The following is an 11,660-nucleotide window of genomic DNA, read 5'->3' on the forward strand; positions in this document are numbered from 1 at the left end:
GTCCACACAGTCCAATAAACTCTATTATCCCTTTCCCCCCCCTGACTGAGGGCAGGGCCCCTCTATTCATTACCTGTGGTAACCGGAGCAACTGCACTGGCGGTTGATCTGCCTTGTAATTCTCTCACCCGTGCTCGTAGTACATGAGTAGCTTGGTCGTGCCACTTCCTCATGTCTTCTCCATGGTCACGTAAGTAATGCCACATTTCACGCGTTGTTCTCACTTTCTCAGGGTCATGGTCTTGTGGGTCGTTAAAAACACAGTTAGGGTCATACAACATTTCCACCACGGCTATTTCCCTCAAATACTGGATACCCTGTTCAACTGTATCCCATCTTTTCGTCACAGGCTTCAAGCCGCTTTTGAAGGGGTACCATTCCTTCACAGCTGTTAATACTCGTTCCCAGAGGGAGGCAGCCCCATCCAGACATCGACTAATTCCTCTGTCAATAGCTGGATCTCTTTCAATGGCTCCTAGTTGGCGAGCTTCGTTACCATCTAGAGACAAGCTACTGGCCCCGTCATCCCAACAGCAAACTAACCAGGAAACGAGAGTTTCATTTGGGCGCCGTGTAAATTCCTTTCCTGAGCCTTGGATTTCAGTCATCTTCAGAGGCCGACGAGTAGTAATAGAGACTTCCTCTTCATCACTCTCTTCTGCATGTCTCTTAGTTTTTTCTTTTGCCTTTCTTGATGTTGGTGGTTTCAAGGAGGGCCCCTCACCTGGATCTTCCTCCACCTCCTCCTCCGCTTCTTTTTTCCATTCTAGATGTGAAGACACTCGTTTCCATTTCTTGCCCTCCACAGGGGCAACTGATATTGTTACTGGTGTCTCCTGTAATTGATCAGATTTGACTTTCCCTTTGGCTTGAACCTCAGCTCGTAAACTCTCTCTCTCCAAAACAGTATTATATAGGGCACGGTAAGCACAAGCCAAACCCCAAATAAGTTGTACCTCCTTAGATTAACATAAGCCGCACCGTCCCTGACTCAAATACTGGCTAAGTTTCTCGGGATCCCACAGGTGCTCAAGAGTGAAATCCCATGACATTGCGGGTCCCCATGCTTCTACGATTTTTCCTAAACCTCTCCATATTCCCTGCCAGTCAGCATTCTCTGGTTTTGGAGGAGACTCCTTCTGCTTACTATTCCTGTATTGGAATACATTCAGGGAGAGTGATATGAACAGGACTGTTATGCCCACAAGCATGAGAATTAATTCAGCATTGGAAAAACGTCTGATAAACCGAGAGGAAAACCTGGAAACTGGTTTGAACATCGTGTGGTTTGTAAAATTAGCTATTCCATCTGGGATGTAGTTGCTTGTGAAATGAGCCATTCCATCCGGGATGCAAGTGTCAAAATTCATATTAAACACTGCATATAGGTACCAAGATAGGTACCATACAGGCGTCTCCATCAGTGCCCTTATGTGGTTATATATGTACACAATTCCACAAGAAGTAATTATGACATTGATGATTCGCCAGTAGGTCGCGAGTAACACCATAGCTTTTAATCCCTTACTCAGCGCTCCCACGAAAAAGAGTGGGTTCATCGTGGTTTCAGCTCAAAAAGGGTTAATGAAGTGAAACTAACAAGAGGGGGGGGGGAAGGAAAAAAAAAGGCACTACCCAGATTAAGCAGTGCTCAAAGTTTAAAAAAATATTCCAGAATACTGGCAGTATGCCTGGTCTTTCAAGGTCAAGTTTCCCAGCACAAAAACCTGAACTACTGATAATGCTCCCTAACGAAGCTCTCTAAGAGTAGAGAGCGAGATTCGTTCTAACAGCCAAAAAGCAAAAACCAAAAACAAAAGGCAGCTATGCCCGCATTCTCGACCAAAATCTGTCACAGAATTAACTAGATCAGTTTATGCCCGTAACGGGGGGAAGTAGGCCCGTGCCCTCCCCACCCCCCGCCTGGGCCCACAAAATGGGAAGGAACGAAGGGGGAAATGAAAAAACAGCGGCAACAATCTATGGAGGTAAACTTATTTTACTAACTATGATATCGGAATGCAAAATAATACAATATAATACAATCTAATTGAAATTGAGACTAATAAATCAAATAAGATATGAGAGAGAGTTCCCGAGACCGAGTCAAACCTGAAAAAACTTGGAACGGCTAGGAAAGCACCCTCCAGCACCCACTGCCAGGCAGTAAGAGACCGCCCCCCCGGAAGGGTCAGATCCCATGACTTCCGTAATGTATAGGGATAGGTACGTAGAATTAGAGCATTAACACTTTAATTCCAGTATATGATGTTTTGATGTGGAATATTGAAAATCAAATAAGCAAAAACCAAAACCATGACACCCTCCCCTCCCCTCCCTTACCCTCCCCTCCCCTCCAATCCCCTGCCCACCCGTTACCTCCCATCCCCTCCCCTCCCCTTTGCACCCCTTCACACACCTTCCCCTCCACTCCCCTCCCCTCCTCTCCCGTCCCCTCCCCTCCCTTCCCCACCCCTCTCATCCCCTCCCCTCCAATCCCCTCCCCTTTCCTCTCCTCCTCTCCCCTCCGCACCCCTTCCAACCCCTTCTACTCCCCTCCCCTTCCCTCCCCTCCGCACCCCTTCCCACTCCCCGCTCCTTCTCACCCCTTCACACAACTTCCCCTCCCCTCCTCTCCCCTCCTCCTCCCCTCCCCTCCAATCCCCTGCCCACCCGTTACCTCCCATCCCCACCCCTCCCCTTTGCACCCCTTCACACACCTTCCCCTCCACTCCCCTCCCCTCCTCTCCCGTCCTCTCCCCTCCCTTCCCCACCCCTCTCGTCCCCTCCCCTCCCATCCCCTCCCCTTTCCTCTCCTCCTCTCCCCTCCCCTCCCCTTCCCTCCCCTCCGCACCCCTTCCCACCCTTTCCACTCCCCTCCACTTCCCTCCCCTCACCTCCACTTCCACTCTCCACCCCTCCACTCCCATACTCCCCTCCCATCCCTTCCCCTCCCCTCCTCTCCCCGCCCCTACCCTCCCGTTCCACTCCCCTCCCCTCCCCTCCCTTTCACTCCCTTCCCCTGCACTCCCCTCCACTTCTTCTCCCCTCCCCTCAACTCCCCTTTTCTCTTCTCCCCTACACTCCCCTCCCCTCCCCTTTCACTCCCCTTTTCTCTTCTCCCCTACACTCCCCTCCCCTCAGCTCACCTCCCCTTCCCTTCCATTCAACTCCCCTCCAATCCCCCTTCCACCAATCCCGTCCCCACCCCTCCCCTCCTCTTCCCTCCCCTCACCTCCACTTCCACGCCACACACTTCCCCACCCCTTCTGTCCCCACCCCTCCCCTTCCCCTCCCTTCCCGTCCCCTTCCATCCCTTCCCCTTCCCACCCCTCCCCTCCGCACCCCTTCCCACCCTTTTCACTACCCTCCCCTCCCCCCCCCTCCCGTCCCCTCCTCTCCCCTTCAGTCCCCTCCCCTCCCTTCCCAACCCCTCCCGTCCCCTCCGCACCCCTTCCCACCCCTTCCACTCCCCTCCCCTTCCCTTCCCTCCCCTCCACACCCCTTCTCACCCCTTCCACTCCCCTCCCCTTCCCACTCCTTCCAATCCCCTCCACCCATCCCTTCCCCTCCCCCCCACCCACTCCCCTCCTCTCTTCTCCCCTAACACTAACCCTAACCCTAACCCTAAACCTAACCCTAAGCTAACGCTAAAGCTAACCGTAACCCTAACTCCAAAACTAACCCAAACCCTAACCCTACCCGAAGCCTAACCCTAACCCAAACCCTAACCATACCCTAACCCTAACCGTAACCCTAAACCTACCCTAAACTTAACCCTAACCATTACCCTAACCCTAACCTCTTACCCTCCCCTCCCCTTCCACTCCCCTCCCTCCATCCCAACCCTTACACTAACCCTAACCCTAACCCTAACCGAAACCCTAACCCTAACCCTAACCCTAACCCTAACCCTCCATCCCAACCCTTACACTAACCCTAACCCTAACCGAAACCCTAACCCTTACCCTAACCCTAACCCTACACTACCCTAACCCTAAACCTAACCCTGACGCTAACTCTAACCCTAACCCTAACCTAACCCTACCCGAAGCCTAACCCTAACCCGAACCCTAACCCTAACCCTTCCCTAACCCTAACCCTAACCCTAACCCTAACCCTAACCCTAACCCTAACCCTACTCTAACCCTAACACTTACCCTAGCCCTAACCCTAACCTCTTAACATCCCCTCCCCTTCCACTCCCCTCCCTCCATCCCAACCCTAACCCTACCTTAACCTTAACCATAACCCTTACCCTAAACCTTACCCTAACCGTTCCCTAACCCTAACCCTTACCCTAACCCTACACTACCCTAACCCTAACTCTAACCCTAACCATATCCCTAACCCTAACCCTAACCATAACCCTAACCCTACCCTAACCCTAACGCTAATGCTAACCCTAACCTCTTACCCTCCCCTCCCCTACCGCTCCCCTCCCCTCCCTCCCAACCCTAACCCTACGCTAACGCTAACCCTAACCCTAATCCTACCCTAACCCATACCCTAACCCTAATCCTAACCCTACCCTAACCCTAACCCTAACCCGAACCCTAACCCCTAACCCAAACCCTAACCCTTACCCTAACCCTACACTACCCTAACCCTAACCCTTACCCTAATCCTAACCCTGACCCAAACCCTGACCCTAATCCTAACCCTAACCCTACACTACCCTAACCCTACCCTAACCCTACTCCAACCCTAACGCTACACTTCCTAACCTGAACCCTAACCCTAACTATAACCCTAACCCAAACCCTAAACGTAACCCTATCCCTATCCCTATCCCTAACCCTAACCCTAACCCTACCCTGACCGTAACCCTAACCCTAACCCTGACCCTAACCCTAACCTCTTACCCTCCCCTCCCCTTCCACTGCCCTCGCCTCCCTCCCAACCCTAACCCTTACCCTAACCATTACCCTAACCCTAACCCTAACCCTAAACTCTTACCCTCCTCTAACCCTAACCCTACACTCCTACGAGGAAACAAACCCTAACCCTTACCCTAACCCTGATGCTAACTCTAACCCTAACCTAACCCTACCCGAAGCCTAACCCTAACCCTAACCTAACCCGAACCCGAACCCTAACCCTACCCTAACCCTAACCTAACCTCCCAGGAGGGGAGGGGAGGGGAGCTAAGAAAGTGGGGAAGGGAGGGGAGGGGAGGGGAGGGGAGGGGAGGGGAGGGGAGGGGAGGGGAGGGGAGGGGAGGGGAGGGGAGGGGAGGGGAGGGGAGGGGAGGGGAAGGGAAGGGAAGGGAGGGGAGAACCTCACCTGAGGACATGGGCAAGCTCCTGCTGGCTTCAATAGCTCACCAAAATCAACATTCACATCCTGCCAACTGCATTCCAAGCACAGCAGTCCAGCTGAGTGCAGCAAATGGGAAGGCACTTCTGCAGGAGATCTCAGACAACTTCCCAAGACCAACGCAAAAACCTTCAAGCTCAAAAGGGATCACTTGCAAGGCAAGCATGCAGTGGACAGCGCTCTGAAATCCCTCTGCTGTGGGGATGAGCTGCTTGTGCACCCTTTGGGTTTGCACTGCCTTCTGTTCCCTCCACCTCCAGAAACCTGGGATGGTGCATTTCGGAAGAACAAGCTCAGCTTTTTGTAGCTTTATTGGAGACAATCAAGGCTTGGTGTCATACAGCTGCTCTGACCAGCGGATTAAAGCATTCGAGAAGAGCAGCAGAACCAATGTGCAACATGGATAGGAAGGATGATAGGGTTGTGTGAAAGAAATGCCTTCCCCAGAAGCAAGCAATGCACTGGAGGAGGCACCAAAACCAAATCCTGCTTGTACCATTCATTTTCCTCATTCCATATGCTGTCTTTCATTTTAAGAAAAAAAGACTGTGGAGAAGAAAGCTCCAGAACAACTTAGATACTTTATTCATCCCCTTCCCTTTCCTCTACAGATGGTTCACAGAAAACCTCCAAGAGCCACATTACTGCTCTCCTCACCCTTCCCTCAGGTTCATCAGTGCACTCACAAATTACTGAGAGCAACACATGTACACAGACACACAGAACATCCCTACACAGCTGCTTCTCCTTAGGAAACGGCATCAAAAAGCTGCTGGCAGGAAGAGTAGAAGAAGAAACCTGGCATGGCGAGAAAACTGCTTTGGGTAGCAAGGAAAGGCCATCTGAAGCTCCTGGCTTAAGTCCCTTCTGCAGAGGGTGCCAGTAATGCACCAGAAACATTGTAGGGCCAGTAAGGAGCTCTGCACAAAGCCCTTCTCACACTCAAGGCAGTTCTGAGGCTTCCTGCTACATGAACTCACTGGTGCAGGCACAGATTGGACTTCACCCAAGTGCAGACACTGTGGTACCTCAACTGGTTTGAGCTGTGGCCAAAGTTCTTCTTGCAGGCTGCACATTTGTAGGGCTCCTCACGTAGATCCACTGCTGTGTGATGAGTTCCCAGATCTGGACAGACCTCTTCCTGCAGTCGAGGCACTCACAGGGACTCTCCTCTTGGATTGGCTCCCTGGTGTCTACTGAGGGTTGAGTTCCAAGACGAAGCTCTTCCCACACACTCTGCAGACAGGATTTCTTCCTTCCTGGTGACATATCAGCCCAGCTGAGATTTCCTTTGGGTCCTCACCTGCTGCCCCACAGCATAGGAGTTTCTATGGGGGAGGATCAGAGGTGACTCTCCTTGCACACAGCCCTGGCAGAAACATGCCACCCTGCAGAGGGTTTCCTGTGGCTGTGACACATCCCACCCTGGATTCTCCTTTCTATGGCCACTCAATGCAGCAACTACAGCTGAAGGAGAGCAATATGCATAATTCTCATGCAAAGAAGGAAAAGAGGATTCAGTTTGACCGCAGAGCTCTTCCTCTACTCAAGGGATTTGTAAGGTTCATCACCACAGAAAGTTAAAGGTGGTGACCAGGCTGGGGCTCCGGCTGAAGCTCTGCCCTTGTTCAGGACTCTGCAGGCACTGTATCTTGTGTGGTTGTGCTGGTAGGTAACAGGACTGGAACCGCTTATGAAGTTTCCCAGCATCTTGAGGTGCATCTAAAGCTTGTGTGCGCTGTGGATGTGCTTGTGGTTGTTGAGACTAGTTCTATGTTTAAAGCTCTTTTCACACTCAGAGCACTTGTAGGGTCTCTCTCCTGTGTGGATGCGCTGGTGTTGCTTCAATTCAGAACTGCTTCTGAAGCTCTTCCCACACTCAGGACACCAAAATGGTTTCTCTCCTGTGTGGATGCGCTGGTGGTAGATGAGCTCAGAACGGCTTTTGAAGCTCTTTTCACACTCAGAGCACTTGTACGGTCTCTCTCCTGTGTGGATGCGCTGGTGACGCTTCAGTTCAGAACTGCTTCTGAAGCTCTTCCCACACTCAGAACACCGAAATGGTTTCTCTCCTGTGTGGATGCGCTGGTGGTAGATGAGCTCGGAACGGCTTCTGAAGCTCTTTTCACACTCAGAGCACTTGTAGGGTCTCTCTCCTGTGTGGATGCGCTGGTGACGCTTCAGTTCAAAACTGCTTCTGAAGCTCTTCCCACACTCAGAGCACTTGTACGGTCTCTCTCCTGTGTGGATGCGCTGGTGGTAGATGAGGTGGGAACTGCTTCTGAAGCTCTTCCCACACTCAAGACACCGAAATGGTTTCTCTCCTGTGTGGATGCGCTGGTGGTAGATGAGCTCGGAACGGCTTCTGAAGCTCTTTTCACACTCAGAGCACTTGTAGGGTCTCACTCCTGTGTGGATGCGCTGGTGACGCTTCAGTTCAGAACTGCTTCTGAAGCTCTTCCCACACTCAGGACACTGAAAGGGTCTCTCTGCTGTGTGGTTGCGCTGGTGGTAGATGAGGTGGGAACTGCTTTTGAAGCTCTTCCCACACTCAGAGCACTTGTAGGGTCTCTCTCCTGTGTGGATGCGCTGGTGACAGTTCAAATCAGAACTGCCCCTGAAGCTCTTCCCACACTCAGGACACCGAAATGGTTTCTCTCCTGTGTGGATGCGTTGGTGGGAGGTGAGGTGGGATCTCCTTTTGAAGCTTTCCCCACACTCAGAGCACTTGTATGGACTCTCTGTTGAGCGTTTGCACTGGTGGTTAATGATGTTGGAATCTTTTTCAAAGCTATTTCCACACTCGGTGCATGGATTCTGCTTTTTCTTCGGGCACACAACCTTGCTCCTGGGTTCTTCGGGCTCCTCTTGACCTATGTTGAAGTCCAGTGGGATGCTTCCTGTCTTTTGCAGACACTTTCCCTGTGGCTTCTTGATGTGCTCACCCTGACCTTGCTCCAGGCCCCACAACCTTTCAGCCACACCACTTTCCTGCTGATCCTCCAATATATCTGCAATCCCAATTCCTGCTGGATGAAAGAGGAAATCCAGAAATAGCACACAGTGCCCAAAATAAAACACAAACAGAGATGGCTCTTCCTGCCCCCAAACTCTTCCCTCCACCACCTCACCTGGGCTGAGGTCTCCTGGCACGACCTCAGGGCTACGCACATCTGGGATCCAGGGCTCTTCTCCTCCTTCAAGCAGGGAGATCACCACGGGTCTGGGGGCTGCAAGTGGAGCTTCAATGAGAGAAACAGGGGAGATGAGAACATTTCCATCCTTCTGGCACAGTGCCTGTTCAACAGCTCCACTCTGTGTCCCACACCAGGGAAGAACCACACTTTGGGCCTGAATGATACTGGCCCACAGCTTCCTTTCAAGCAAAGAATGCTTTCACAACTCTGAAAATTATGAATGAACACCTTGTTTATTTTCTGACAATATATCAATGACTAAGGCATCAAAATGTCTATGGCAACTGAATGCAAAAGCCTACATGTAAAGGAGTAACCAGGGAGTCGTGTGTGAGCTGGAGCTGGTGGCACCATGCAGCACACCGACAGAAGGGCTGGTTTTCTCCCTCCTGGATGATGCCCGCGTGCCAGCACCGACCCTGAGGCGTTTATGAGTCTGCTGTGCATACTAACCCCTCCTGAAACTCATGCTTCTCAGTATTTCCTTTGTTGCTGTCGTAGTTATCAATATGTAACTGCACGGCGATTATTCTAGGCCCTGCCTGCAGAGGCTCATTCTGCAAGGCCAAAGGTGCCCTAACGAGGAGGAAAGGCAGCAAAGCCCTCACCCAGCGAGGCCACGCACTGGTACGTCTCCAGCATCACGTCCCGGTAGAGCGCTCGCTGCGCAGGGTCCAGCAGCGCCCACTCCTCCCTGCTGAAATACACGGCCACCTGCGCAAAGCTCACGGGCTCCTGCAAGCAAAGAGGCTCCTTGCTGGGAACAGCCAAGGCCCAGGGAAGCAGCTCGCACAGGACACAAACTCCCGTCCCAGCCGCTTCTCTGGCCCCAGCACACACGTGCTGCATGAGGGCACCTCCCTCTCCCCCGGCATTCGCATCCCTCGCCCCTCCGCCTCTCCTGCCTGCTGCCCCCAGCCCCTACCTGACACGGATGTGCTGTGGCCATCTGCTGCTCTCCTGCAGGTGAGATGATCACGGCCGGAAGGCAGAAGTCGAACTGGAGCCTGCAGGGACAAGAGAAATGGCAGGGGAGCTGTGAGGGAACGCAGCAGTCCCTGTCCCAGCCCAGCCCTCCACAGCCCAGCTGCAGGGCACTGCCTGGGGGATGGCACAGCAGGCCTTGCACAGGAACACAAGCAGCAACAGCACGGGCAGCACTCTAGCTACAGCTGATTACAAATCACACAGCTGACTCAAACTGGGGGGCAGAAAGAACTGATACCTAGTTCAACAGCTGAGGGTACATGGACTGTATGCCTAAAGACAATGCATAGCAATGAGTCAGTCATCTTACCCCAAAACAGGGAGCAGCCCAAGCGCCCCTTGAGCCCTCCTGCACAGCAACGGGCTGCACGACAGGACTGCCCACAGTCAGGGATGTCTCTCAAGGTCACACCTGTACAGAGATCCCTCTCAGCTTGACGTCAAGACACCTTGCTGACACAGATCTTCTGAAAGAGACACAGGGTTAGTTTGGAAATTCGTGAGCTTCTCTAAGGTCATGTGTTACAGGGAAGATCTCAAGGTAATCACAAAGTCATGAAATGGCCTAGGTTGAGAAGAACCACAATGACCATCGAGTTTCAACCCCTCTGCTATGTGCAGAGACACCATGCACCAGGCCAGACTGCCTTGAACCACATCCAGCCTCTCCTCAAATACCCCATAGGACTGGGGCATCCACGTCCTCTACGGGCTACATGTTAATATGCCTCACGGCCCTCTGAGTGAAAAACCTCCTCCTAATACTTAAAATAAATCTCCCTTGTCTCAATTTAAAACCATTCCCCTTGTCCCATCAATATCAACCCGAGAAAACAGCCATTCCCCACCAGGTTATACGTTTCCTTCAAGTCCCGGAAGGCCACAATGAGGTCTACCCGGAGCCTTCTCTTCTCCAACCTAAACAAGCCCAGGTCCCCCATTGCACCAAGAATGCCTCGGCGGCTGCATTTCCCTCCTACGCCAACAGGCGGCGCTGCTTCCCATCCAGCTCAGCACGCGCCCTGCGCTCACTTCCAGGGCCCGTACTCAGCACCGGGTGCCCTCTGCACGAGGCAGCCCGGGCTGCACTTTACTGACCTGCTGCTCGGGCGCGTTCTCCACGCGTGCTCCAGTCAGCCCACAGGCTGTCAGCTTTTCAGCGTCTATTACACAGCCCAGTGCCGGAGCTGGTGCAGATGCTGGACGTGCTCAGGGCCCGCAGCTGAGCGCTAAAGGCATCTGCGGCTGCCGGGACAGCCCGAACAGAAGCCTTGGGAGGGGGTTGCACAACCCCAGCGGAGCCATCAGCACAGCGCTAAGCGCACAAAAGGTAGCGCTGAAAGGGCCGCTAGAGGCAGATGGTGCCTGCTGGGTCCCCGAGGGGAAACTGCGGGCTGCCGGGGAGGGGGAGTGGAGCGGAAATTCCCGCCTTGGAGGCTTCACATTCAGACACTCAAAAGGAGGCATCGGGAGTTGAAAGCTCCCATCAGTCCATGCGTGCGGAGCTGCGGAGCGAGGTCATCTCGTGTCTGCCGTGGCCCAGAGGGAGAAACGCACTCCCGGCTGGGCTGTGTTACAGAGAGCCAACCGGGCAGCAGAGCACGCTCAGCTCCTCTGCTCACTCCCTCGCTGTCCCAGCTCCAACCCCTTCCTGTGCCCCTCGGAGCCCAAGCCGGGCTGCAACACGCCTGGCAACCGCTGCTCCCCTCGTTGCAGCCCGTCTGGCCCAGCAAACCTGCCGTGCTGGGCAGGAGCTGGAGCCGGGACCGGGCTCCCGCCTGGGCTACAGCAGTGCCGGTTCCGCCCCACCCGGTGCCGCTCCCCGCTCCCCTCCCGCTGCTGCTGGCGGGGGGCAGCAAGCGTGCGCTCCTCTGCACGAGCCACCAAGGGCACCTACCTTGGGTGCGGAGCAGGCTGCTCCCACCTCTGGCGCAGGCAACCGGGCTCCTGGGAGTCGCTCCTGGGAGAGCAGGGGATGCCGAGTGCCCGCAGCCCGGAGCTGGCCGCACGACGGCCTTGCTGCACCTCCTGCCGCCGCGGTGCTGCCCGGATGGCTTCCAGCCAGGCTCTGGCCGCTTCGGCACAGCCTCAGGTGCCGGGCAGCAATTCCCACAGCGAGCACGCCCCGAGCCGGCTCCAGGCCTTGGCAGTTTCGCA

General features: G+C 54.0%; 1 protein-coding gene across 4 annotated transcripts; it reads right to left on the reverse strand.

Annotated features, from left to right (window-relative positions):
* Window positions 1–5,692: 5,692 nt before the first annotated feature.
* LOC149913434 (uncharacterized) lies at window positions 5,693–11,206 on the reverse strand. Of its 4 annotated transcripts, XM_090129806.1 has the most exons (6): window positions 10,602–11,206; window positions 9,814–9,970; window positions 9,442–9,523; window positions 9,125–9,251; window positions 8,451–8,561; window positions 5,693–8,348 (listed from the first exon to the last, which is right to left on the reverse strand). In XM_090129806.1, the coding sequence occupies exons 3-6, from the start codon at window positions 9,463–9,465 to the stop codon at window positions 7,042–7,044; spliced, it is 1,569 nt and encodes a 522-aa protein (XP_089985932.1). In that variant the 5' UTR covers window positions 9,466–9,523; window positions 9,814–9,970; window positions 10,602–11,206; the 3' UTR covers window positions 5,693–7,041. The 4 variants fall into 4 exon arrangements, with proteins under 4 accessions (XP_089985932.1, XP_089985933.1, XP_089985931.1 ...); XM_090129807.1 differs by lacking the exons at window positions 9,814–9,970; window positions 10,602–11,206 and having other exon boundaries at window positions 9,442–9,651; XM_090129805.1 differs by lacking the exons at window positions 9,442–9,523; window positions 9,814–9,970; window positions 10,602–11,206 and having other exon boundaries at window positions 5,693–8,345; window positions 9,125–9,425.
* Between the last annotated feature and the right edge of the window lie 454 nt (window positions 11,207–11,660).

This window comes from Phasianus colchicus, chromosome 37, assembly GCF_987193195.1.
Source record: "Phasianus colchicus chromosome 37, bPhaCol1.hap1.1, whole genome shotgun sequence".
Classification (NCBI taxonomy): Eukaryota; Metazoa; Chordata; class Aves; order Galliformes; family Phasianidae; genus Phasianus; species Phasianus colchicus.

Excerpts from the sequence above, each read along its gene's own strand:
- LOC149913434 (XM_090129804.1), bottom strand. The coding sequence starts at position 9,365 with ATGCAGCACGTGTGTGCTGGGGCCAGAGAAGCGGCTGGGACGGGAGTT. Across the intron at positions 8,562-9,124 it reads CCAGTGCGTGGCCTCGCTGG|CTCCACTTGCAGCCCCCAGA; the intron begins GTGAGGGCTTTG and ends CTCTCATTGAAG. Across the intron at positions 8,349-8,450 it reads GCCAGGAGACCTCAGCCCAG|CAGGAATTGGGATTGCAGAT; the intron begins GTGAGGTGGTGG and ends TCTTTCATCCAG.